The sequence below is a fragment of the Antechinus flavipes genome, chromosome 2, assembly GCF_016432865.1.
Source record: "Antechinus flavipes isolate AdamAnt ecotype Samford, QLD, Australia chromosome 2, AdamAnt_v2, whole genome shotgun sequence".
Lineage (NCBI taxonomy): Eukaryota > Metazoa > Chordata > Mammalia > Dasyuromorphia > Dasyuridae > Antechinus > Antechinus flavipes.
This window is the reverse complement of record NC_067399.1, coordinates 214,147,509-214,173,809: the sequence shown is the minus strand read 5'-3', so window position 1 is coordinate 214,173,809 and position 26,301 is coordinate 214,147,509. Positions and strand designations below refer to the sequence as shown.

The 26,301-nt window shown below is 36.0% G+C and overlaps 1 protein-coding gene across 1 annotated transcript in view; it reads left to right on the top strand.

Annotated features, from left to right (window-relative positions):
* Nucleotides 1-9,353, top strand: part of PKD1L2 (polycystin 1 like 2) — a 135,544-nt gene extending 126,191 nt beyond the window's left edge. The window contains exons 43-45 of the mRNA XM_051973592.1: nt 1,752-1,853; nt 2,594-2,725; nt 8,342-9,353. Coding sequence (XP_051829552.1) covers nt 1,752-1,853; nt 2,594-2,725; nt 8,342-8,482 — 375 coding nt within the window. The 3' untranslated portion in view covers nt 8,483-9,353. The remainder of the gene's footprint in view (nt 1-1,751; nt 1,854-2,593; nt 2,726-8,341) is intronic.
* Nucleotides 9,354-26,301: the final 16,948 nt, after the last annotated feature.

Here is a 26,301-nt window from a genome sequence, read left to right as displayed (position 1 = left end):
TATATCAATTGGTGGTCAATCAGTGAAAAATTAGAAAGACAACCTCATAAAGAGACCATTATTCCAAGTTCCAAGAGCAAAACAAAAGAAAAAAGGTGTTAGTTCATAGAATAAGTTCATGAAGTTTTATTTCACCTATCCAATGTAATTAAATAAGTATTAAGCACCTACTGTATGCAAGGAACTATTTTAAATGGACTGACTACATCCTGTAATGTAGCAATGACTACCTTGAAAGCTAGTATTCAAATATGCTTCCGACTCTCCAAGAAACTTCCTTTTTTTAAAATTTAATTTTAAAAATATTTTTTCAATTACCTGTAAAAACAATTTTTAACATTCACTTTTTAAAACTTTGAGTTCTGGAGCAACTAGGGGCACAGTAGACAAAGCAACGGGCACTATAGTCAGAATATCCTGAGTTCAAACCCATTCTCAGATACTTACTAGCAGTATGACCCTAGGTAAGAAAAAAAAAAAAATGAATAAAAAGATTTTTTAGTTCCAAATTTTCTCCTTTACTCATTTCTTTTCTTCCTCCTCAAAAAGGCAAATAATTTATATAGAATATACATGTGCAGTTATGCAAAATATATTCAGGAAACTTTCAATTCAAGGAACTGTGAATGTCATCAAAAATTCTGGTGCAAATCCAGCCTCAGTCATTGATTAGCTATGTTACCTTGAACAAGTCACTTTTATCTCTGTTTGCCTCAGTTTTCTGAACTGTAAGTTTGTTGTCTGGGTCAAATAAAATCATATGTGTAGAGCAATTAGCACAGCACATGAACATAGCAGGCGTTTAATAAATACTTATTTTCTTACTTCCATTGAGGAACTTCTGAAATTTTGGGTTCACCGTAACCCATTCTACCCATCCTAATATGAAATTAAATTATGGACCTAATATGACCCTAATATGAAAGATTATGGACCATTTTTTTGCAGCACTATCAAAGCACTCTGGTTGCTTTGCAAAGCAATTGCAAAGACCATGAAACACCTTGCAAAGAGCAGAGCAAACTCAGCTAGACTAAGAGACATGTATATTGACATTCATAAAGTATCTCAGTGCAAAGGTGGTACCAAATGCAATAAACATTTGAGCCACTTAATTAATGTTTATTGAATAAATCAATCATGCCTTAGATTCAAATTCTACCTCACCTACTTCTTACCGGTGTTACTTTAGGCAAGTCATTAACTCTTCAAGACCATAATTCCTCATTTGTAAAATGTAATATGCCCTAGATTTAATAATAATCGTGGGATTTAGACTTGGCAAAGACTTTAAATGTAATTTAGCCTTACCCCCCATCCTTAGCAGTGAGAAAAATAAAACCCAGTGAGCTAACATCACATAGTTTATAAGTAGCTGAGGCAGGATTTAAACCCAGGTCTTAGTCAGTGATTCATTCACTCATTGAGATGAGTGTTTTAGTGAGAACTGGAACCTTGTTTTTGCCTTTCCTTGTATCCCCAGCCCTTTGCATAGTGCCTATCATACAAAATATATAATAAATTTTTGACTGACTGAATAAGTCTGGATTTGAACATAGTTTTTCTGATTCAAAACCCCTATTCTTTCTACTCTGTCCCAGCTATCTTCCTCTCCACTATGGCTTGGATAAATATAGATATCTAACTTGAATAATAAACAATGGGCTAGTACACTAAGGGGAACATGATCCCTCTTGTGTTGTACCACTCATCTTTTGCTTGATGATACTTAAGCTCCCTTTTTTTGACAGACAAACTTGATATTTGGCTGGAAACTTCATTCCTACAAAACCCTTTTTGATGCAGCAGAAACAATGGTCAGCCTGCAACTAGGGATCTTCAACTATGAAGAGGTAACCATAGTTGTTGTCCCCTTGGTTTCATTCCCAGAGGTGGCAGAGAAACTTAAGGGATATGGCATGGCAGGAAGCACATGCTACTCAATGATATTTTATCATCTGTATTTCCAGAAAGCTGCTGGGTCATTGTGCAACGGCCATGACATGCTTTACAAAGATGGCAGAGCAAGCCCAGCTAGACTGAAAGACATGTACATTGATTTTCATAGAGTATCTCCATGACATCTTAGGCAGAGAAGTCAGAAGTCAGCCGTTCATGTGTCCCTGTCTTTGACCACCAGAAAATACACAATTTTTGTCTAGGTCATGCAGTGAGGTATTCCTGAAAACAGCTAGATTGAGCTTCCCTTCTCTTGAGGGAGTATCTCCTCCCTTTACTTCACTACCCCAACCTTTGCTCCCTCACATTTTCCTCATTTTGTTCATTCCCAGAGAGCAGATTAAGTGGGCCTCCTCCCAGGAATTGTCCTCAGAACTGAGAAATAGGGCTATCTAACCTCATTTCATGAGAAAACTGAGGTACAAAGAGAGAAAAGATTTGCTTCAAGTCTTGGGAAAAGACTGATAATATTTTCCCTTTATTCTCCCTAGGAATATAGATCATCCAAACACTAGCCTGTTTCCCTAAAGTTTGAGTTTAACATAGTCATTTGAACTGCTGGGCTACCTTTCTATTAGAGGGGACCCCTTGAGGATGGATCCAACAGCATTCACTTGGCTTTTATTTGTTTTAGGTCTTGGATTCTAACCCTGTGTTGGGTTCTTTCTTGATCGGTTCCTGCATCATCTTTATGACATTTGTGGTGCTAAACCTGTTCATTTCAGTCATCCTTGTTGCCTTTAGTGAGGAACAAAAATATCACCAGGTAAACTAATCCATTAGATTGTAATCCATTAGATGTAAACTCCTTGAGGCAGAGATCTTCTTTTGGTTCTTCTGGTATTTCTAATGCTTGGCACAATGCCTGGGGCAATGTAGGTCCTTAATAAATGTCCACTGATGGATTGATTGAGGTTGTTGAAGTCAATATGCAGATGAATGAGTCCCAGTCCTAAGGGGTGAACAGTGTGTTATTGGGAGGACAGGTCAGGTTACTCTTGGTCTTGTTTGAGTGCCTCTCCTAGAAATGGTGCCAACCCTCCAGGGAAGTGGGGAAAAGCTTGTTCAAGTCCCTCAATCATTCTCTCCTGCAGATAAATTTAGTCTAAGAAAAGAATCACACTCTCCATATTTGGCTCCAGTATACATTTAGAGTGGCTATTTGATAAGAGGGAGCTTCTGCTCTTGCATAAACCTATACAGAGCTTCAAGAAATAGCAACCAGAGGAAGAGTGCTAGATTTGGAGTCAGGACAGACTAAAGTTCAAATTCTACCTGATTTACTAGCTGTGTGGTGCTGAGCAAGTTACTTAATTTCTCTCATTTTCCTTTGGAAATGGGATTATAATAGAACCTAACTCAAAAGGTTTTGGTAAGGAAAAAATGAGATTCCACATGTACAATACTTTGCAAATTTAAAAATACCATGTAAATGCTACTTGTAATCATTATTATTCTGTCAGTTTGGGGAGCCTCTTGATTCCAGCTATGGAATTTTAGAGAGGAAAAAGAGTAATACCAGTTCAGGGTGACAAAATTTAGATGGATGCTAATAGCACTTTCCGGCTTTTAGCAGCATAGAAACAATTAAGCTAGAATGAAAGGATAATATTTGTTCTGATGGCTACTCCCTAAGTGAGCTCCCAGCAATTTCCTGAGTTCACCACCACCTCCTCCCCCAGTTGAATTGGGAAAACATTTCATGCCATTTTGGCAGGACACATTTTGTACTGTTAACCCCAGGTACAAAAACTACTAATTCCAGTTTTGAGAGGAAGCTTCTCAGGGCCTGTAGTTCACCCTTCTTTTAAGGAGGCAGATTTTTAAATTTAGTAACTGACAAAAATATTCATGAAAATTTGATTGTTATTTTTTCTGTTTTGTTTTTCACAATTCTCTATATCTAGCTTTATCTCAGTATTATTGGTTGACATAGAGATAACCTATTCCTTCTATTATAACTTAAAGTTATTTTTAGATAGAATAATATTCCTTGAAGAAAGAAAGCTACTCTGGAAGGAGATGGGATAATAATAATAATAATCTTAGGCACAACCTAAGGAGGCTTTTGCCAGCTTCACTTGTCCATGCAGTCATCAACCTCTTAAGCTACATCATCAAGCTGATCATGCTGGAAAAATATTTACTAAGTGAAACTTTTGATAAGTTTCCAGGCCTTCCTCTTCAAGTCCATGGGGAAACAGGCCTCACTGGTAAGACAAAGGCAACACAATTCAAAGGGCATTTAGTTAGTGTCTGCTGTGCAAAGAGCACTGTGCTAAGCACTTGAGGGAAATCAAAGTTTATTTAAAACATAGTCCCTGCTGTCAAGCAAGATACCATTTAGAAAGAGGACTAAGACAAAAAGATAGCCAACTATAATTAGCAATATTATGCGTAAGTCCATTAGAGAGATCTAAGAATAGTATCATATATAGCTTTAGAGGTAAGATTGTTACTGACCAAGGAGATCAGGGAGAGCTTTGTGGAGGAAGAGTCATTGGAGTTAGAATTTATAGAATTCATAGAATCATAAAATTTGAAAATTGAAAAGGCATCCCTATTATACTCTGTATCCCCTGCTGAAAGACCTTCAGGGAGGTCAAACTCACTACCTAAGTAGTCCATTCCACTTTGGGATCATATTGTCAGCAAGTTTTTCCTGACATGAAACCAAAATTTTTCTTCTCTATGGCTTTTATCCATTGCTCCTATTTCTGTTAGAAACTCAATCCTATTTTTTAACCTAAGAATGACCAGGACCTGAAAGAATCAGTCACACTTAGCAAAATCAAAGTAGAAACCACCTACCTATTTTTATTGGAGAGTACATCACAGGAGAATCTGCTTCTGACAATGTCATTTTCCCTACTTATGAAGCTTCACTATTTCTCTATTACTTCCAGGAAAAAGAAAAAAAAAAGATAATTTCATCAGCTTGGAAATTATTTCCCTGCACAATATGACTCCAGCCTACCTTTTCAGTGTTGTTGTATAATTATTATATCCTCTCTATGCTATATATAATATCAATCAGCATTTCAATAAGCATTTATTATACAATTACCATGTGCCAGACTAGTTATTGGGGATACGATTTTTTAAAGAAAGAAAGCCAAATTATTCTACTTGTCGTTCTTAAAACCCATGGCTTTATCTCTCACTTCTGTATCTTTAACCTAGCCTGTCCCTCTTGCCTAGAATGCCCTCCTTCCTCATGAAGGGAGAGGGCAACTGTTCCCTTTATTGAAGCTGTATTCCCTTTAAGTTATCACTCTGAAACTGTGTTCCCTTTTGATCTGTGATCCCCTTTTGGGATCCTCCTGGAGAAGGCATATTCCTCCCAGACAAGTTATCTTTCAGGGATGCCAAAGCCTTTGATTCAATTAGAAATCCTGGTCAAAAAGCACCTCTTTTAAGTGTTGTTAACACTCTGGGCTGGATACTGATAAGCATCTAGGCCTGGGAACCTTGGCTTCCTGAAGCCTCAAGACTCTTTTAAAGGGCAGTTTCTAAACTCACTCCTTGCAGAGGCCCAAAGCAGAAACATGCCATGCCAAGGAACCTCTTTTTCTCCTTGGCATAGCTGCCTTCGAGGACCCTCTGCCCGCTAAGAAGGCATTCTCCTCTCAAGTGTCAGTCTCCATTTCCCTAATAGAACTTTGCCACTATACAAGTCATTTTCTTAGAAGAACTGGCTTTGTGTCCAACAATAAACTTTCATTTTTGCCAATTAATAATTTGGGGTTTCATGAATTCTTTCTTGAAAAACCTGCACTGACCAAAAGGGGATTTTAACAATTCTCTAATTGCCACTAAACTCATCACTCACATCTGCCTCTTAGAACCCCCTTTGTACTTCAAGGCTCAGGTTGTATACCATCTCCTAGGGGAAACATTTCTAGGTCTTCCTAATTGTTAGTGCCCTCCAAAATATAGTGTGTATGTAATGGGTATGTGTGTGTGTGTGTGTGTGTGTGTGTGTGTGTGTGTGTGTGTGTGACCCGTCCAGCAGGTCATCAAAGTGTGGGTCCTGAGGCGGACATTTGTCTGTAAGGCTATTGCCTGAAAAGGGATGGGGTTAGAAATGAGGAGGGAGACAAGCTGAGGTGGAGCAAAGTCTCTCTTTATTGAATGAAGAGGGTCTAGTTTTATATGATTTCTGGGTGGGGGGTTGCAATGTAAAGAATGTCAGACCATAGGTGTGGCTGACATCCTGGGGCATACTCATTATCTAGTTCCTGGGCGGGTAGGGCCAATTTCTTGGGACACACATAATCTTGTCTCAGGAATTTAGGATGTATTGTTTGTTCATGATAAGGTCTTAGCTCAGAGTTTACGCGCAGGTAATCACATTAGCTCTTTGTTTCCAAGGACGTGGTTTCTGGCATGTGTGTGTGTATGTGTGTGTTCTATCTTCCTAGTCAAATTTAACTTTCCTGAGAGTAGGAATTTATAGTTCTTGTCTTTGTATTTCCAGTGCCTAACATAGGTCTATGTTTGGTCAATCAGTCTAGAAAGATTTATAAGAACCAGGCAATGTGCTAAGTATTAGGAATACAAAAAGAAACAAAAGACAATCTCTACCCTCAAGGAGCTTACATACTAATGGGAGATATATATGTAATAGGCAAGTAAGTATGTACCAATAAGTTCTATACAGGATAAAAAAGAACTAATTAAAGAGGGAAGACACTAGAACTAAGAGGAGTTGAAAAAGATTTCCTGAAGAAGGTGGAATATTAGTTGAGCTTTAAGGAAGCCAAGGAAGCCAGGAGTCATTGATGAGGAGAGAAAAGCATTCTAGACATGGGGGGCAAGTAGAAAAAATATCTGGAGCTCAGGAATGGAGCATCTTGTTTCAACAGATGGAATGTCCAAAATAGATAGGTGGTCATTGTTAATGAATCTGTGTGTGGTGGGGAGTAAAGTGTAAGAAGACTGAACAGATAGGAAAGGACTAAGTTAGGAAGGACTTTGAGCAAATCCTTCAAATAGATGATTTTGTATTTGATCTTAAGAGGCAATAGAGAACCACTGGAGTTTACTGAGTAAGAGGAAGAGTAACATGGTTTGATTTTCACTTTAGTGAAATCATTACCTACCTCGGATAGGTAGATTTTAAGATTATTAAGCAGTTATTGCATTAGACCAGTTGTGAAATGATAAAAGCCTCTACCAGTGTGGTGGCTCTATCAGAGAAGAGAAAATGTTGCAAGGTTTTGGCAACAAATTGGATATGGAGAATGAGCAATAGTGAGGAGTTCAAGATGACTTCTAAATTGGGTGTCTGAAAAACTGGGAGATTTGGTATCGCCCTCAATAATAATCGGGAAGTTAGAATAATAGGGAAGTTAGGAGGCAGGGAGTTAGAGAGAAAGATAATGAGTTCTGGACATATTGAATTTAAAATGTCTATTGGACATCCAGTTCAAGATATCTGAAAATCAGTTGGAGATAAGAGATTGGAAGTCAACAGAGAGGTAAATTTGAGAATTATCAGCATAGAGATAACAATTTAGTCCATGGGAGCTGATGAGATTACCAATTAAAGTACTGAATAGAGGGAGAAGAGAAAAGAGCCTAGGACAGAATCCTGAGGGATATCTACAGTTAGAAGATAAGATCTGGAGGAGGATCTAACAAAGGAGATTGAGAAGTAGCAGTGTGATAGGTAGGAGAACAGGAGAGAGTGGTATTCAGAAATCCTAAAGAGAGTATCTAGGAAAAGAGGGAGATGTGTCAAAGGCTGTTGAGAGGTTAAGGAGAATAAGGGTTGAGAAAAGGTCACCCAGAGATGTGCCTTGCACATAATAGACTAAATTCCAATTAGGGCTAACAATGAATTCCATAAAGCATATTCATAATGTTTGAAGATATATATAATTAAGTAATTATGATTCTTGGTTTTAGCCCCATAGACATATACAGTGCTAATCTGAACAATGTGACCACTTAATGGGGAGTCATTGTCTGAACTAATTGGAACCTGACTTTACATGCCTCTTTAATTGGATTTTATTTTACTTTTTTTGGGTCTCAGTCTCTTCACCTACAAGATGAAGCAGTTCAGCTAGATGATCTCTAAAATCTCTTCCATCTATAAATCCTAAAATGATCTTTCTCTCACTTCTCACCTCAGAGGTGAAGGGAAGAAGTGAAAAATGGGAATAAGTGGTATGGGTATGGGGACTTTGAGGTGAGGCAGCCACTGACAAAGCCTTCCAGAAACTGTTTAGATGACTGTGTTCAAAACAGTTTGGATAAGTGCTAGGTTAAAGTTACTTCTCTGCCACCAAGCCAATGTTTCTTGGCTTCTATCTTTTTAGAATTTTGTTAGGTAGGGCTGTTTGACACATTTGTTCCCCCTTTTTCTCTCTAGCCTTTGGAGGAAGAAGAGATTGTTGATTTGCTCTTGATGAAAATCTTCAGTTTCCTTGGCTTTAAATGCAAGAAGAGTGAGGATGTCATGACTTCTGGTACAAGGCAACCTTGGACTGCCCAGGAAGATGACAGGATTTAAATTCCTCGCTGTTGTTCTTCTAGGGAGTGAAGTAGGCAGCTTTGGGCTTATGTAGGAAATAATTTACTCTTTATGAAATCTTATGTATTCAGTTAGAGTAATAACATGATATAATAGAAACAATACTTTCTCACTGTGAGTCAAAAAGACCTACGTAGATTGTGAATTTCTTGAGAGCAGAAATGTCTTTATAGCCTCAGAAAAGAAGCTTCACATATAGTAGGTACTTGGTAATGCTTGCTGACTGAACTCTGCCTCTGTCATTTACTAGCTATGTAACCCTAGGCAAATCACTTAGCCTTTCTAACCCTTAGTTTTCTCTTCTGAAAAATGGGGATGATAATATCCATAGCATTCATGTTACAGACTTGTTGTAAGAGTCATAATATAATATATATGAAATGTTTTGCAAATCTTAAAACATATAAATGTCAGTTCTTATTTCCTGTTTTCTACCATAAAAACCCAGAAAGAAAGAATAATTATTGCCATTGAAAAGTTCTGTTTCTCTCTCTCTCTCTTTTTTTCCCCCTGTGCTGGTTGTATTTTTTCCCTATTTTCTATAACTTTATAATGAAATAATTAATTAAAAATGTCTGTAGTCAAAAACATCTCCTTACAGAAAAATTGTTTATCATCAATTAAATCTTTCTGGTCATTGTCTTTTAAACATGTAGCTTCCTATAAAGCCTATCTCAGGCTCAACTTCTCCTGGGTTTTTCTTGAAATTCCCCAATTGTTAACATATTAATTTTTTGTATTAATTGATATTTAATTGTATTTATATGTTGTATCCTAACCTGCTGAATAGAGCCTCCTTGAGGGCAACTGGGGGGTGGGGGTGGGTGCGGAGGGAGGGAGGGGAGAGGAAGATAATCTCATTTACCTAGCATTGAGTTTTGCATATAGTAGGTACTTGATAATTGTCTTAAAAAAAAAAATTGAACCTAATCTTTATAATAAGCTGCTTATTCTTTTGTAAGACCACATTCACTATTAGGTACAAATACACAATGACACCTGCTGATATCTACTCTAATCTTGTCCCTATTAGGAGAAGTAACTTGGTCTAGCTTTAAAGTATCAGCCCTGACATTTACTGTGTAACTTTAGGCAAATCAGTTTTCTCATCTGTAAAATGGGGATAATATTTAAAATGTTTTATTGATGTCTATTATATTTTCTTATTGGTTGATTCCTAATACATTCCCCAACACCAATAAAAACCTCTTCTTGTAACAAAAAGTTACAATAAAGTAAATGAACCCATACATCAACCATTCTACAGGATATATAACATTCTGGGTCTGTAGTATACTGCCTAGAGAAAAGAGGGAAATATGTCTTACTATTAATTCTCTGGAATCAAGATTAGTCACTACATTTGTCTAAATGTCTTTTAGTATTTTCCTTTACAATGTTATGGTCATTGTGTATATTGTTTTTTTGGTTCCACTTACTAACACTTACCTCCCAGGGTAATTGTGAGGAGAAAATGAGATATTTACAAAATACTTTGCAAACCTGATAATATTTTATATATATACTCACTCTCTTCCCCTCTTTCTCTTTCTCTTAGTTTCTCTCCCCCCCCCATTCCCCTCTACTTTTCTCCCTCTCAGACTTCTGTCATCACCCCTTCCTCCTTTCCCTTTCTCCCCATCTCTGTCCCTTGTTTTCCTTCTCTATTTCTGTCTCTAAGATTCTTTCTGTCTTTCTCTCTTACTCTTTCACTCCCATCTCCCCATTTTTTTCCTTAGAAGCAACTAGGTAGCATAGTAAACCAGAAGTGGGCTAGAGTCAAGAAGATCTGAATCCAAATCAAGTCTCAAATATTTATTAGTTCTAGGCAAAGCACTTAATTTTGAAATGAGCAGAACCAGGAGAATATTGAACACAGTACACAGTAACAGCAAGATTGTGTGACGATCAACTATGATAGATAGTTCTAGTAATACAGTTGATGTAATATAGCTTCTAGAGGAGACCTCTATGATTTCGAGTTCCTCTGACTTTGGATGGCTTCTGTTCTAACAATAAGTCAGTAATTCTAAGTCCTCTGGCTTTGGAGTCTGGCCCAGGGGCCTCCCACACCCAATCTAAGAATAATCTGTTTGATTCTGAAGTCTTCTGGCCTCAGGATAGTCCTTCAGGAGACAATAGTGAATAGATCACTTCTCTGTTCATTGCTGATTGTCAGATAGATAATCTGTTGCTCAATGAGAACCAAATTCCAGAGACTACTCCTTGGTTTTACCTCTGGCCATAAAATTAGCATATCTATAACATGAAGAACTAGATAAAAGTATCTCCTTATTTCAGTTTCTTTGCTAAATTCTTGGAATTTAGATTGCTTGTAATGGCATTACAATTACAATAAACTTTGCCTCTTGACTAGGAAATGGGTTCAAGCCTACAAATTCTTTTGAGACAGCTCAAGACACCTGTCTGGGACCCCAACCTTTTTAGGGTCCTTTTTCCAACCTCAACACAGTGATCCAAGACAATTCCAATAGACGTGGGATGGAAAATAATATCTGCATCTGGAGAAAAAACTGTGGAGACAATGTTTTCACTTTTTGTTTTGTTTTTTCTTTCTCATGGTTGTTCTCTTTTCTCATGGTTTCTTTTGTACATGTATAATCTATATCAGATTATTTATTGTCATGAGGGATGGTGTAAGAAAGAGAGGGAGAAAAAAATTTTGGAACTCAAACTCTTATAAAAATGAATGTCAAAAACTGATATGACTTACTCTTTTCCCCAGTCAGGAAGAAGTTACTATCAGATAATTCCCAAACTATCTAGGAAGGAACTCCTTAGCAATATTCATTGTCTATCCTCCAACCTCTGGGTATCTCCAAGCATTCTTTTGGTACATTGATTAATATATCTCCAGCCAAGTATATTCCATGTGGTTCTTGATTCCTCCCTCTGCTTTGCCAGGTCTGGCTTCTGACTCCTTCTGAGTTCCAATCTTAACTTCTCTGGTCTCACAGGAAAAAACCCTTAAGGGTAAATTTCCCTTATAAAAGATTTTATGCTTTTAGTTTATGATGAAAATCTTTGCTAATTTCTCTTCTGGACTAAGCCCACTGTGAGGTACTCTCTTTTTCTCCCTTATAATACCTTCCTTCAATGGTGTCATTCTTCTTACTCTAGCTAATTCTGGTAATTCTAACTTGCCAGACATTGGCTTTCTCCCACCTTCTGGAGTATTTCCTTTCTCCTAGTTAAATGTGAGTTCACCTGGGGAAAATTATCTTTTTTCTTAGTCTAATTATATGCTCTCCCAACTCTATTTCATATTTACCATTCCTATGATCTATTGTATCCCTTTATTTTGTCTGTAACGCCTTCCCCTAAAAAAATCTACTATTTGACAAAGCCTTTGTGAATTTGTATATGTTTATTGTAAACTAGGTATTGCTATCCCACCAAATCAAAAACTATCTTTACATGTAATTGAAAAAAATTAAATACTATTTAAAAAGGCACTTAACTTTTTTAAATCAACTGAAAAGTGGAGATAATAATAGCACACATCTTCCAGTGTTGATATAAGATCAAATAAGATAATACTTGTAAAGTGCTTAGCACAGTGTCTGCCACATGGTTGCTTGCTGTCCTTCATTCTTGAAAAGGACCAAAATAACATCACTAAGTTGCAGTCAAAGTACAATGTGTTCCATTGACTGATCATTCCAGTACAAATTCAGAAGACCCTACCACAGGTCAGGCATAAGTAAGCCATATGAATATTTGGAATAGAGTTGTCTCTAAGTTTGTACACCTCAATTTCTTTTGAGCTACTGCAATTCTGTTTTACTCATAGAGTACAGAGCCTTCTTTGATATGGACACACCATGCTAGGTGGTTTGGTTATATCTCCCATATCTTACAATTGATACCAAAGTTGGGTTGTTTTTTTTTTTTCCTTAGTAGTATTTTATTTTTCCAATTACACATAAGGATCGTTTTCAACATTCATTTTTGTAAGATTTTGAATTCCAAAGTTTTTCTCTCCCTCTCTTACTTTTCCCCTCTCCAAGACAACAAGCAATCTGGTATAGGTTATACCTACACACACATACACACACACACACACACACACACACATATATAATCATATTAAACATATTTCCATGTTTAATTTTTAATATGTTTATGTTTTATTTCCTGTTGTGAAATAAAAATCAGAACAAAAAGGGGAAAACCACAAGAAAGAAAAAGCACTCAAAAAACAGGGAAAAGAAAGGTGAAAATAATATGCTTTGATCTGCATTAAAATTCCATCGTTCTCTCTTTAGATGTGGATGGTATTTCCCATCCCAAGTCTATTGGAATTGTCTTGACTTTCACCATATTGCTGAGAAAAGCTAAGTCTATTGAAATGACTTACTCTCTTCCCCTGTCAGGAAGATTAAATCCTGTTTGTATAGAATAACTTAAAGCCAAAGCCCATTGTTAATTCATCCATTCCTTCTCCAATCTAGTTAGTATCTTTAAAGGTGGGATAGCAAAACCTATATTTAAAGAAATAACCTGGATGGGAACTTAAAGTTTTACCAGATTATCTAAGAAGGAATCCTTAAACAATCCACATTGACTATCCCCCAACCTCTAGGTATCTTCAAACAACCTTTTGAGATATTGATTAGCATATCTTTAGGCAAGGTTTAGACCTGCTTTGCCAGGTTCAAACCATCTAGTTCTTTGAACCTCCCTCTTGAGTTCCCAGCCTTTGCAACTGAAAAACCTCCAAGGCTATATTTCCCTTGTAAAAGATCTGCTTCTGATGATTGCCAAGTTCTCTTCAGAACTAAGCCTCATAATTTCCTTTATAGTGCCTTCATTATAATGGCACCTTTCTCCTTATACTAACTCTGGTAAGTCAGTCAATGGCTTTCCCCCACCCCAAGGAGTCTCTCCTTTCTGGTTAATTATGAGTTCCCCTGAGGAACCTGCCTTTTTCTTAGCTAACTATAATCTCTCCCAACTCTATTTCATATTTGCCACTCTTGTTGTGCCTATTTTGCCTGTTATTATTTTGTCTGTAAACTCTTCTACATAAGCTTTCCAATTATTGGCAAAAAGAATGGCTATTGTGAATTTTGAACTTGGTATTGCTATCTCAACTTCATCATCTATCATAGTTGATCATCACATAATCTTGTTGTTACTGTGTACAATGTTCCCCTGGTTCTGCTGACTTCTCAGAGCATCTGTTCATTGTGAAATTAGCCTGCTCATCATTTTTTTATAGAACAATAATATTCTATTACATTCGAAGATGGTGCAGATGACACATGTTTCTTTCTGACTTTCTCCTACAACCCTCAGACTAATTAACAAATCCAGCCTCTGAAGTAGCTCTGGAACAGCAGAACCCACAGATATTGGGGGTGCAACAAATTATCAGCAGAAGATAATTTTGAAGATCCCCAGAAAAGGTCTGTTTCAATTGGAAAAAGGAGGGAGGCAGCCAAGCACAAGCAGGCTGATCACAAACGCCAGTGTAAACAATTCAGAGTCTTGGTGCAGTGCACCTGAGGCAGAGAATCTACAGGGAGGAAACAGACCAGAAAATCTGTTTCAATTGGAACCAGGAGGGAGGCAGTGAAGCACAAGCAGCTGGTAGATCAGCATAGAAGTTGTTAAAACATCCAATACAAACACAAAGGTAAATAGTAAACCCCAAAATGCCAGAATATCACAGGACCTGGCCACACTCATCCAACACTGGGAGTGAGTCAGCACTGACCCAGTGCAGTCCCTACAACTTAGAAAACCTCTCCTGCCCTAAAAGCAGACCTTAACTTTTTTTTTTTCTGACAATAAGCAGCTTTTATGGTTGAAGAGAAGAACAGATTTCAAACTCTGAGATTAAAGGCAGATTGTCTCCAGATATAGCCCCAAAAGGTGATATATCCTGGTCCCCATTGCAAAGTCTCTCCTAGAAGAAATTTAAAAGGATCTTTAAAGAGAACTAGAAGAAAAATGGGGAAAGGAAATGAAAACCTTGCAAGAGGGTTTGGAAAAGGCATATAAGTCATTAAAAGATGGATCTGATAAAATGGAAAAAGAAAGCAACTCCCAGAAAAACAGCATCTGTGAAACAGAAAAAGAAAACAATTCCTTAAAAAAAAAAAACAGAATTTGAGAAATGGAAAAAAATTCCATAGAACAAAACAACTCATTTAAAAATTCAATTGGACAATTACAAAAAGAAGTAAAAAAAAAAAAAAACTAAATAAAGAAATAATTCACAAAATTCAAAACTGAACAAATGGAAATGAATGACTCAATGAGACAAGAATCAATCGAGCAAAACCAAAAAATGAAAAAATAGGAAAAAAAAGTAAAATATCTAATTGGGAAAACAATTGACCTAGAAAATAGATCTAGGAGAGACAATCTAAAGATTACTGGACTTCCTAAAATCCATGATGAAAAAAAGAGCCTAGACACTATTTTTCAAGAAACTATCAAAGAGAACTACTCAGATGTCATAGAATAAGAAGGCAAAATGACTATTGAAAGAATTCTCTAAACACCTCCTGAAAGAGACCCCAAAATTAAAACCCCAAGGAATATTTTAGCTAAATTTCAGAACTATTGGACCAAGGAAAAAATATTATAAACATCCAGAAAGAAACAATTCAAATACCAATGAGCCACAATAAGGATTACTCAGGATCTAGTAGCTTCCATTTTAAAGGATCAAAGGGCCTGGAATCTGATATTCTGAAAGGTGAAGGAACTTGGAATGCAGCCACGAATAAATTACCCCGCTAAATTGAGCATTTTTTTTCAGGGTAGAATATGGACATTCAATGAAATTGGTGAATTCCATTTATTTTTGATGAAAAGATGCCAAGCTAAACAAAAAATTTGACCTCCAAATATAGAATTCAAGAGAAGCATAAAAAGGTAAAAAGAAAAAAAAAACTCTTGAGAACTATTTCTGTTATGGGTATACATAGAGAATGCATGTATAATGTATAATTTAATAATATAATATAAAAACTAATACATAAATATATAATAATATATAATATAGTGTATTATATATAACACATATTATAATATAAATTTATAATATATAATATATATTCATAATATACATATATATATTTATGTTATGCAAAATAATATGAATATAATATATAATTATAATATATAAACATAATATATTATTTTAGATAATGATATATTATTTATAATATAAATACTATATAACATAATATAATGTATAATATATTATAATATAAAAAAGAAACTAGGTGGAAAGGGGATTGTAACAGATAAAAAAGGGAAAAATAGAGGTAAAATGAGGAAAATTACATCTCAGGAAGAGACAAAGAAAACCTATTATAATTGAAGGAAAGAAAGGAGGCTGATGAATATTGTGTGAATCTTACTCTCATCAGATTTGGCTCAAAAGAAGAATATTAGATATATTTGGTTTCATGAGAAAGCTTTTACTTTATGAAAAGTGGAAGGGGAAAGGCAAAAAGGGAATGGGTAAGCTAAATAGAACAGAAAACAGAAATAGTAGGGGAAAGGTATAAGAAAGGAGGAGGGTCTCCAAAGGGGGAAGACTACTTGAAGCAAATAGTACTCATAATTAAAATACTGGGGAGGAGGGAAAGGGGAAAAGGAGAGAAAAAAGTATAATTTGGGGTTAATAAGATACCAGGAAATATAGAATTAGTAGTTTTAACTGTAAATGTGAATGGGGTGAACGCTCCCATAAAGTGTAAGTGGATAGCAGAAACACTTTAAAGCAGAGCAATATATACAAAGTAAAGATAAAAGGCTGGAGTAGAATCTATTATGCTTCAGGTGAAGTAAAAAAATCAGGGGTAGCCATCCTGATCTCAGATCAAGCTAAAGAAAAAATTGATCTAATTAAAAGAGATAAGGAAGAAAACTATATCTTGCTAAAGGACACCATAGATAATGAAGCAATATCAATATTAAACATATATGCACCAAGCGTAGCATCTAAATTCCTAAAGGAAAAGTTAAGTGAGTTGTAAGAAGAAATACATAGCAAAACTATAATAGTGAGAGATCTCAAACTTTCTCTCTCAGAACCAGATAAATCAAATCACAAAATAAATAAGAAAGAAATTAAAGAGGTAAATAGAAAGAAGCTAAATATGATAGATCTTTAGAGAAAATTGAATGGAGACAGAAAGGAGTATGCTTTCTTCTTAGCAGTTCATGAAGCCTATACAAAAACTGACCATATATTAGGACATAAAGACCTCAAAATCAAATGCAGAAAGGCAGAAATAATAAATGCATTTTTTCAGATCATTATTCAATAAAAGGCCAGGGGAAAATAGACTAAAAAGTAGTTAGAAACTAAATAATCTCATTCTAAAGAATGAATAGGTGAAACAGCAGATCATAGACACAATCAATAATTTCATCTAAGACAATGACAATGATGAGACAACAGACCAAAATTTGTGGGATGCAGCCAAAGCGGTAATAAGGGCAAATTTTATAACTCTAGATGCTTACTTGCATAAAATAGAGAAAGAGAAGATCAATGAATTGGGCTTGCAACTAAAAAAGCTAGAAATAGAAAAAATTAAAACCCCCCAATCAAATACCAAACTTGAAATTCTAAAAATAAAAGGAGAGATCAACAAAATTGAAACTAAAGAAACTATTGAATTAATAAATAAAACTGAGTTAGTTTTGTGAAAAAACAACAAAATAGTCAAACCTTTAGTTAATTTGATTAGAAAAAAGAAAGAGGAAAATCACATTGTTGGTTTCAAAAAATGAAAAGGAAGATCTATCCACCAAATGAAGAGGAAATTAGAGCAATTATCAGGAGTTATTTTGCCCAACTTTATGCCAATAAATTTAACAACCTAAAGAAATGGAGGAATACCTACAAAAATATAGATTACCCAAATTAACAGAAGAGGAAATAAGTTATTTAAATAGTCCCATTTTAGAAAAAGAAATAGAACAAGCTATTAATCAGCTCCCTAAAAAAAATCCCAAAGACCAGATGGATTTACTCGTGAATTCTATGAAACATTTAAAGAACAATTAACTCTACTGTTATATAAACTATTTGAAAAAATAGGGAATGAAGGACTCCTATCAAATTCCTTTTATGACAGAGATGGTACTGATACCTAAACCAGGTAGGATGAAAACAGAGAAAGAAAATTATAGACCAATCTCCCTAATGAATATTGGCGCTAAAATCTTAAATAAAATATTTGCAAAGAGATTACAGAAAATCATCCTCAGGATAATATACCATTGTGAACTATGGGCTAGTTCCCTGGAGGGCCTCAAGGTCGGCCAGAGTCAGGATAAATTAAAGTCCTTGGTCTTTAAGAGGAGAAGTGAAGGATACAGACAAACTTCCATGAGGCTCACCAATGATGTATCCTGGATTCTCAAGCCCAAAGTCACCAACTTCTCTCCTCCTCATCCTGCTGCAAAGTAACTCTGGCTTCTCTTACCCCCACCCTTTAATCCTTGCCTACAATTATCTTAACACCAAACATTCAGCCAGGCATTAACTGTGAGAAGAGCCATTTATCCAAACATATGCTAATAGAGTCATTGTCTCATATTGAATAGGTAATTAGCCTTAAGTGCTCTGTTGTGTGATTCAAGTACACCTTTTCAGAGTTTCAGCCCTTTACATCTCCCACTTTCTTTTGTTTTAGAACACAGGTGGTCACGCCCCCCACCCAACTTCTCAGAAAGAGAGATGAAAAACACCAAAGGGAAGTAGGGAGTCAAGCCAGATATTGTTAGAGGGTTTCTGGGCTGACTAGAAACAGCTATGCACAAACCCATCAGCGTAGGGTGTATTACACAAGCATATAGCAATAAAGCACAGGCTAGCAGTGATGACTCTCCTCACAGCCGGCACAGGCTCAATATGGTGTAATTGTACATGCAAATAGTGATATAACCAACAATATGAATCAACATGGTGCTGTAAAAGATTTCCAGAAGTCCTAGAAGGAGGGTATGTAAATAACAATCACACATACACCTCCTTCCACAACCAAGAGATAGGTCAAAACCAATCTATTGTCCATTGCTTCATTTGTCAGGGAATCCAATGATTCCTGAAGATTTTGAAGTCTTGCAACAGTCTTATCATGTCTCAGCAATTCCTATGATTCCTGAGGGTTTTGAAGTCCAACAATTTTTGATGTCCAAATGCCATAACTGCCATGCTCTTTCAGTGGTGGGCACAGTCAGAGATGGAACCACCTGATGTTTCTTGGGTCTTCTCCTTTGTTTCAAGGGTCTGCTCCATCTCTCTGCAATGGACAAGGAGAATACAGCTCGTGGGCACCCATCTGATTCCTTCTCCATCTGTAGAGATACAAGCAAACCCTCTCCCTTAAGAAGTTAACCTATCTGGTCCCTTCTATTGACCACTTTCTGGGTCTCTCCACATCACCTGGCAATTATCTAAAGATAGTAGAGCTGCTCGCATTGGACACTGCCCTTCCAGTGGGTTATAAAACCTATCTGCTGGAGCCAGTGCATCTTTGTCAAATGATCAAGAAGTTAATTATATAAAGAGCTAAATTTAGAAGTTTTCTAAGGTTACCTGTGGCCTTTCTTTTATTTTTGGAGGAGTGTCTTGATGTCTCGGTTTCTCCTCTCTACTATTGCATGTCTTTGAGGATTAAAGGGTATGCCAGTGGTGTGTAAAATCTAATATGTGCACAAAAGTGTGCAAATGTTTAGAAGTATATGCAGGTCCATTATCTCTTTTTATTGCTTGTGGTGCACCCATAATTGCAAATGCTTGTAAAAGGAATTCAGTGGCCACCCGGACTGTCTCTTTTGCTGCTGGTATTGAAAAAGTAAATCCTGTAAAGGTGTCTACTACAACATGGATAAAAGACAGATGACCAAAAGATTTATAATGGGTCACATCCATTTGCCAAATTTCATTGGGTCTCAAACCACGAGGGTTCTTCCCTGGAGGGAGCTTAGGAGCATGGAAAGGAAGGCAAGCTGTATAGGATTTTATTATGCTCATAGTTTCCTTTTTTGTTATCCTAAATTGCAAATGTAAAACTCAAGCAGCCTGATGATATTTAGAATGAGATTCTTGGTTTTCTTTTAATAAAGGAATATTGGCCAACATAGTTAGAAGGCTATTTGCCTTTGAATTACTATCAAAAACAGAATCTGGAAGTCTATTATGAGAGTGGACATGCAAGATATAAATCTTACCTGGATGCTTTCTCACTTGCTCTTGAAGTTCCTTAAAGAGCTGATATATATTGGAAGCTACAAATAGGCTGAATCAGATATTATATTTATATCTCCTGGATAATAAGTAAGAGTTAAAATAATTGCATACAATTCATTCTGCTGAATGGATTGAAAAGGAATTCTGACTACTCTTTTTATATTTAAGTCATGAGAATATACAGCACAAATGTTATGTTTAGATCTGTAAAGATAGTTGGTCCTTTAACAGGAACTTTAGAAACCTTTTCTTCAAAAATCCATTGCCAATTATGTAATAACCCTTAATGGAGACCCATGTGTAAAATTTGGAGCCGTGGCCAATAAAATTTGCCACTCTGGGATGGTTTCACAGCATACATTAATTTGTGCGTTGGTATAAAAGGTGTATATCTTTTGTCAGGTCTTATCCCAGATAATTGTACTGCTCGCTTAATGGATTTTAATAAAATTCTAGCCACAAGCACTGGGTAAAGAGTAAGGCTTTGTTCTGGTTGTGTTGGGAGGTTTACCCACTCTATCACACTGTCTCCTTAATGAAGGCCTGCTGTGGGTGCCTCTTTTGTAGCAAACACTGATATTTCCAAGGGTTTTTGAGTTACTCTTTCAACCACATTGGATAAAGCCAGTTCAACTTCTCTCAAAGCCTCTTGAGCTTCTTTTGTAAGCTGGCATGGTGAGCTTAAATCACTGTCTCCCCTTAAAATGTCATACAACGGTTGCAATTGATAGGTAGTCAAGCCTAAAGCTGGACGCATCCATTGGATATTTCCTGTCAATTTCTGAAAGTCATTTAAGGTTTTCAACTTCTCTGCTCTTAAGGAAAGTTTTTGTACTGTAAGTACTTTAGGGTATACTTCATATCCTAAATATTGAAAAGGAGCATGTCTTTGAATTTTTTTTTCTGGAGCTATGTGCAATTTGTAGTTCCTTAGGGTTTCTATGGTCTTTTGTAGACATGCTTCTGACATTTGCTCTTCAGATGCTCTTCACCCTAAGATATCATCCATGTAATGTAATAACATAACTTTTGGAAATACTTTTCTTACTGGAGTAAGAGCAGCACCAACATACATTGACACATAATAGGGCTATTTTTCATTCCCTGTGGCAAAACTGTCCATTCATATCTTTTATAAGTTAACACTAAGTTAATGCTGGGCACTAAAAAGGCAAATCTTTTCATATCCTCCTTATCTAGAGGGATAAAATAGAAATAATTCTTAATGTCTATAACCCAAAGAGACCATTCTCTAGGCAATTGAGTAGGAGATGGAAGTCCAGGCTGAAGAGTTCTCATAGTTTCCATCTATTCATTTACTTTTCTTAAATCAGTCAACATCCTCCATTTTCCAGATTTCTTTCTTACAACAAATACAGGGGAATTCCAAGGACTTAGAGAAGGTTGTAAGTATCCTTGGTCAAGTTGCTCCTGTACTATATTTAATAAAGCCTGAATTTTATTGGCAGCTAAGGGCCACTGTTGTATCCACACTGGTGTATCAGTTTTCCATTGAATAGGAATAGGTGAAAGTATGGGCAGGCCTTCAAAAGCAGCCCTGCCTAAAAAAACCAAAGTACTCATTTGTAATCCTAATTATTGTAAAATGTCTCTTCCCCACAGATTGATGGAGATTTTTTCAACTATAAAAGTAGTAAAAACTCCTGTTTTGCCTTGGATAGGTTGAGTGAATATAATAAAGATGACAATATTCCTAAACTAATCTACTTATTTAGTGCTATACCAATCAAATTCCCAAGAAACTATTTTGCTGACCTAGAAAAAATAACAACAAAATTCATCTGGAAGAACAAAAGGGCAAAAATTTCAAAGGAATTAATGAAGAGAAAAGTAAATGAAGGTGGCCTAGCTGTACCAGATGTAAAACTATATTATAAAGCAGCGGTCATCAAAACCATAAGAAATAGACTAGTTGATCAGTGGAATAGGTTAGGTTGACAGAACAAAATTGTCAATGACTACAGGAATATAGTATTTGACAAACCTAAAGGCCCCAGCTTTTGGGATAAAAATTTACTGTTTGACAAAAACTGCTGGGAAAATTGGAAACCAGTATGACAGAAAGTAGGCATTGACTCACACTTAACACCATACACCAAAAAAAGATCAAAATGGGTTCATGATCTAGACATAAAGAATGAAATTATAAACAAATTAGAAGAACTTAGGATAGTTTACCTCGCAGATTTGTGGAGGAGGAAGGAATTTGTGAGTAAAGAAGATCTAGAGACTAAAATAGATAATTTTGATTATATTAAGTTAAAAAGGTTTTGTACAAACAAAACTAATGCAAACAAGATTAGAAGGGAAGCAGTAAACTGAAAAAACACTTTTACATCCAAAAGATATGATAAAGGGCTCATTTCTAAAATATACAGAGAATTGACTCAAATTTATAATAGTTCAAGCCATTCTCCAATTGAAAGGATATAAACAAATGATTTTCAGATGAAGAAATTGAAACTATATATAGTCTCATGAAAAGTTGCTCCAAATCACTATTGATAAAAGAAATGCAAATTAAGACATCTCTGAGATACCACTACATACCTCTCAGATTGGCTAAAATGACAGGAAAAGATAATAATGAATGTTAGAAGGAATGTGGGAAAACTGGGCCACTAAATACATTGTTGGTGGAATTGTGAACAAATCCAACCATTCTGGAGAGTAGTTTGGAACTATGATCAAAAAGTTATCAAACTGTGCACACCCTTTGATCCAGCAGTGTTTCTACTGGGCTTATATCCCAAAGGGATAAGGGAGAGAAAGGGACCCGCATGTGCAAAAATGTTTGTGGCAGCCCTTTTTGTAATGGCAAGAAACTGGAAATTGAGTGAATGTCCATCAGTTGGAGAATGGCTGAATAAATTATGGAATATGAATGCTATGGAATATTATTATTCTGTAAGAAATGACCAGCAGGATGATTTCAGAGAGGCCTGGAGAGACTTACATAAACTAATGCTAAGTGAAATGACCAGAACCAGGAGAACATTATACATGGCAACAACAAGACTATATGATGATCAATTCTGATGGATATGGCTCTCCTCAACAATGAGATGATTCAAACCAGTTCCAGTTGTTTAGTGATGAAGAGAGCCATCTATACCCAGAGAAAGAACGGTGGGAACAGTTTCGAACACAACATAGCATTCTCACTCTTTGTTATTTGCTTGCATTTTGTTTTCTTTCTGTTTTTCTTTTCCTTCCTTCTTAATCGGATTTTTCTTGTACAGCAAGATAACTGCATAAGTATATATGTATATTGGATTTAACATATATTTCAATATATTTGACATTTATTGGACTACCTGCCAGCTAGGGGAGTGGGGGGAAAGAGGGGAAATTTTGGAACAAAAGGTTTTTGCAAGTTTTTTTGTAGGAAAAATTATCCTTGTATATGCTTTGTAAATAAATAAATAAATATTTTGAAAATTCCATTAGATTCATATACTATAACTTATTCAGTTATTCCACAATTGATGGGGATCCACTCAATTTCCACAAAATAAGAAATCTTGCCCACAAAAAGAGCTGCTACAAAAATTTTTCACGTATGGAGACTTCTTTCTTTATAATTTATTTTCTTTATAATTAATGGGTTTCTATTCCTTATCCCCAGAATTCCCTCTCCCCACAAGAAAGAAAAGAGGGAGATGATGTATCAGAGACCAGAACCTAATCAAAAATACCTATCTAACTAAGGAATGTGGAGTATTCTGTCAATCCTTATTTATCTCTTGTAAAAGCCCCATCTTGGCTTCTTATTTGTCTTTTTATAAAAGCTACATCTCGACTTCTTACCAGTCTTCTTCCCTAAACAAAAATACCTTGCTAAAAGACTGCTTCCTTATCTCTTTTATGTTTTACAATCTTGTAGTCTGTTAGACTGCAGACTGAAGCCCATATTTTCAGTATATAAAGCTTTCCTCAACTTTTTTCTGATTCCCAGACTCTCTTAGGGATTGGTCCATACGCTTTGGCATTAATAAAGTCTTTTGTGACTACAAGAGAATCTCTTAGAATTCTTTCAACCATCTAAGAACCATGACTTTCAGACACTTCATGGTCTCTTTGGAATATAGATTCAGTAGTGACACTGCTGAATCAAAGGGATACCAAAGTTCTTCTTCGAGACCTTAAAGAGTGTCTTTGCATCATTTCTTCTGACTTCTGTGTAAGCAATTGCTTTATATGAGTTTTCTATAAAAGTCTTTTATGCAAATATACATTTGGCATTTGAACAATATGATCAGCCCATTGGAGTTGTGTTCTTTATAGAAGAATCTGAATGCTTGACATTTCAGTTTGAAAAAAGATCTCAGTATCTTGTATCATATCCTGCCAGATGATCTGTAGAATCTTCCTAAGGCATTCAAACACAAATCATTTCGTTTCCTGGCATGGTATTGACATACTGTCTGAGTTTCATAGTCATACAAACAATGAGGTCAACACAATGGCTCTGTAGATCTTCATTTGGGTAGGCAGCTTAATACTTCTTTCTTATATTTTTCTTTGGAGCCTCCCCAACACTGAGCTAGCTCTGGTCATACATGCCGTTCATCTATATGTATATCCCTGGAAAGTATACTGTTAAAGTAAGTAACTTATTCACAGTATTCAAAGTTTTTCCATTTGCTGTAACCAATGTTTCTGTGTATGGATGTTGTGGTGCTGACTAGTGAAGAATCTCTGATTCTTATTGTTGATTTTTAGACCAACATTTGCACAAGCAGCAGGCAATTAATCCAAATTTTATTACATCTCAGCCTCAGAGGCTTCATTGAATGCACAGTCATCTAAGAACCAAGTCATACATGTTCCCCTTTAATGTTCTGGTCCCAAGGAAGTTCTTATCTCAGGGAACCAGATGAAGAATCTGGATCATGTATGTGAAGTATCACTTTGAATCTCCCTATCAAGACTGGCAGTTTCAACCAATCAATCAATATGCATTTATGAAATGCACATTTTGTGTACCAGATAAAAATGAAACAGTTTCTACCCTCAAAATGAACATATTCTATTGAGGGAGACAATGTGTATTAGCACACCTTGTTTTATCACACTTTATTGTTTTACAGAGTTTACTTTCTTCTTTAAACAAATTGAAAGATTATAGAAATCCTGATGTTATTAGTGTTGTTTTGGCATGCCATGAACAACACCCATAGAAAACAGTGAGCTGACTGAAATCATTGCTTTGTTGGGCTAGCGATAGCTAATAAATTGAAGTCATTTGTCTCTTTTGGTAACCAAAAATTCCCAATTGTCTTAGGACTCTTTAAATCCAGATGTTTTCCTTCTGACAGTACATCATTGGAGTCTCCCAATCAAAAGGCAATCTTAATTAAGTTGGCCTTTCTGACACATAAAGAGTGCATGTTCTTCCATGAAAGATACTGCCTTCTGCAATCTTGGTTAAGAAAAACAAGCAGGGTTTTATTGATTTGTTCTCCACCTTTTTTTTAGATCATGCCGGTTGGTTATGTTAAGGGATCTCTACAAAGGCAAATACAGAGAATAATTACATTCCTCAGGCCAGTTCAGTCTGGGAAAGGTCTCTTTTGAACTAGGCCAGATGATGGTTTTGCCAGAAAAAGATATGCCGATTAATATTAAATATCAAATGATGACATAATCTACATTTCAACAGTGAACTTAATTGATAAATGTTATGTATGTACAGCCTGTTCCACCCATCAGCTGTTCCTATCTCTCTGCTTCTGGATTCCTCATTTTCTGAGACACAAGATATTAAAATTAGGCCAATAACCCTACAATGTATTCAAGTGAAAGGAAGAATCAATTGAAGAGGCAAACTTTATTGTTATTTTATGAATTGCCACAGTTACCACCAGCCTGATTAGTAAGCAGCCATCAACTTTGAGACATTCCACCAAAAAAGGTAACAGCTTACGCGATTACCATTTTTTAGCAATAAAGTATTTTTATTGAAAGTATGTACATTTGATTTTTAAAGAAAATACTGTTGCACATTTATAACTGTATAGTGTAAACATAACTTTTATTTGCACTGGAAAACAAAAAAAATTGTGACTCACTTTATTGCAATATTCACTTTGTGGTAATCTGGAATAGAACCCACAGTATCTCCGAGGTATGCCCATACATATAAATACACACACATAATACACAGTAGACACCGCAATTTTTGTAAAGGGATTAGCATCCAGGAGGTTCAGGAAAGTCGGCAGGAGGTGATGCTTGAGTTGAGTTATGGAAGGATAAGCCCACTGAAGCCTGACTGAAGCAAAGACTGCTTTCTGGGAAGTTTGTTCATAGTTCTTCCTGTAATAACAGTTCAGTTCAACTCTTTCTTTCCCTTCTTTGATTCTGTGTGTCACTATATCAGCGCTGGGAGAAACATGGGAGAAACAGATCACTTAGTCGAACTCCCTTGTTTTTTTTAACAGCCTAGGGAAACTGAGCCCAGCGAGGAACACTGACTTGTCCAAAGTAGCATAACTACCCGCCCATTTTCTGGGTTCCC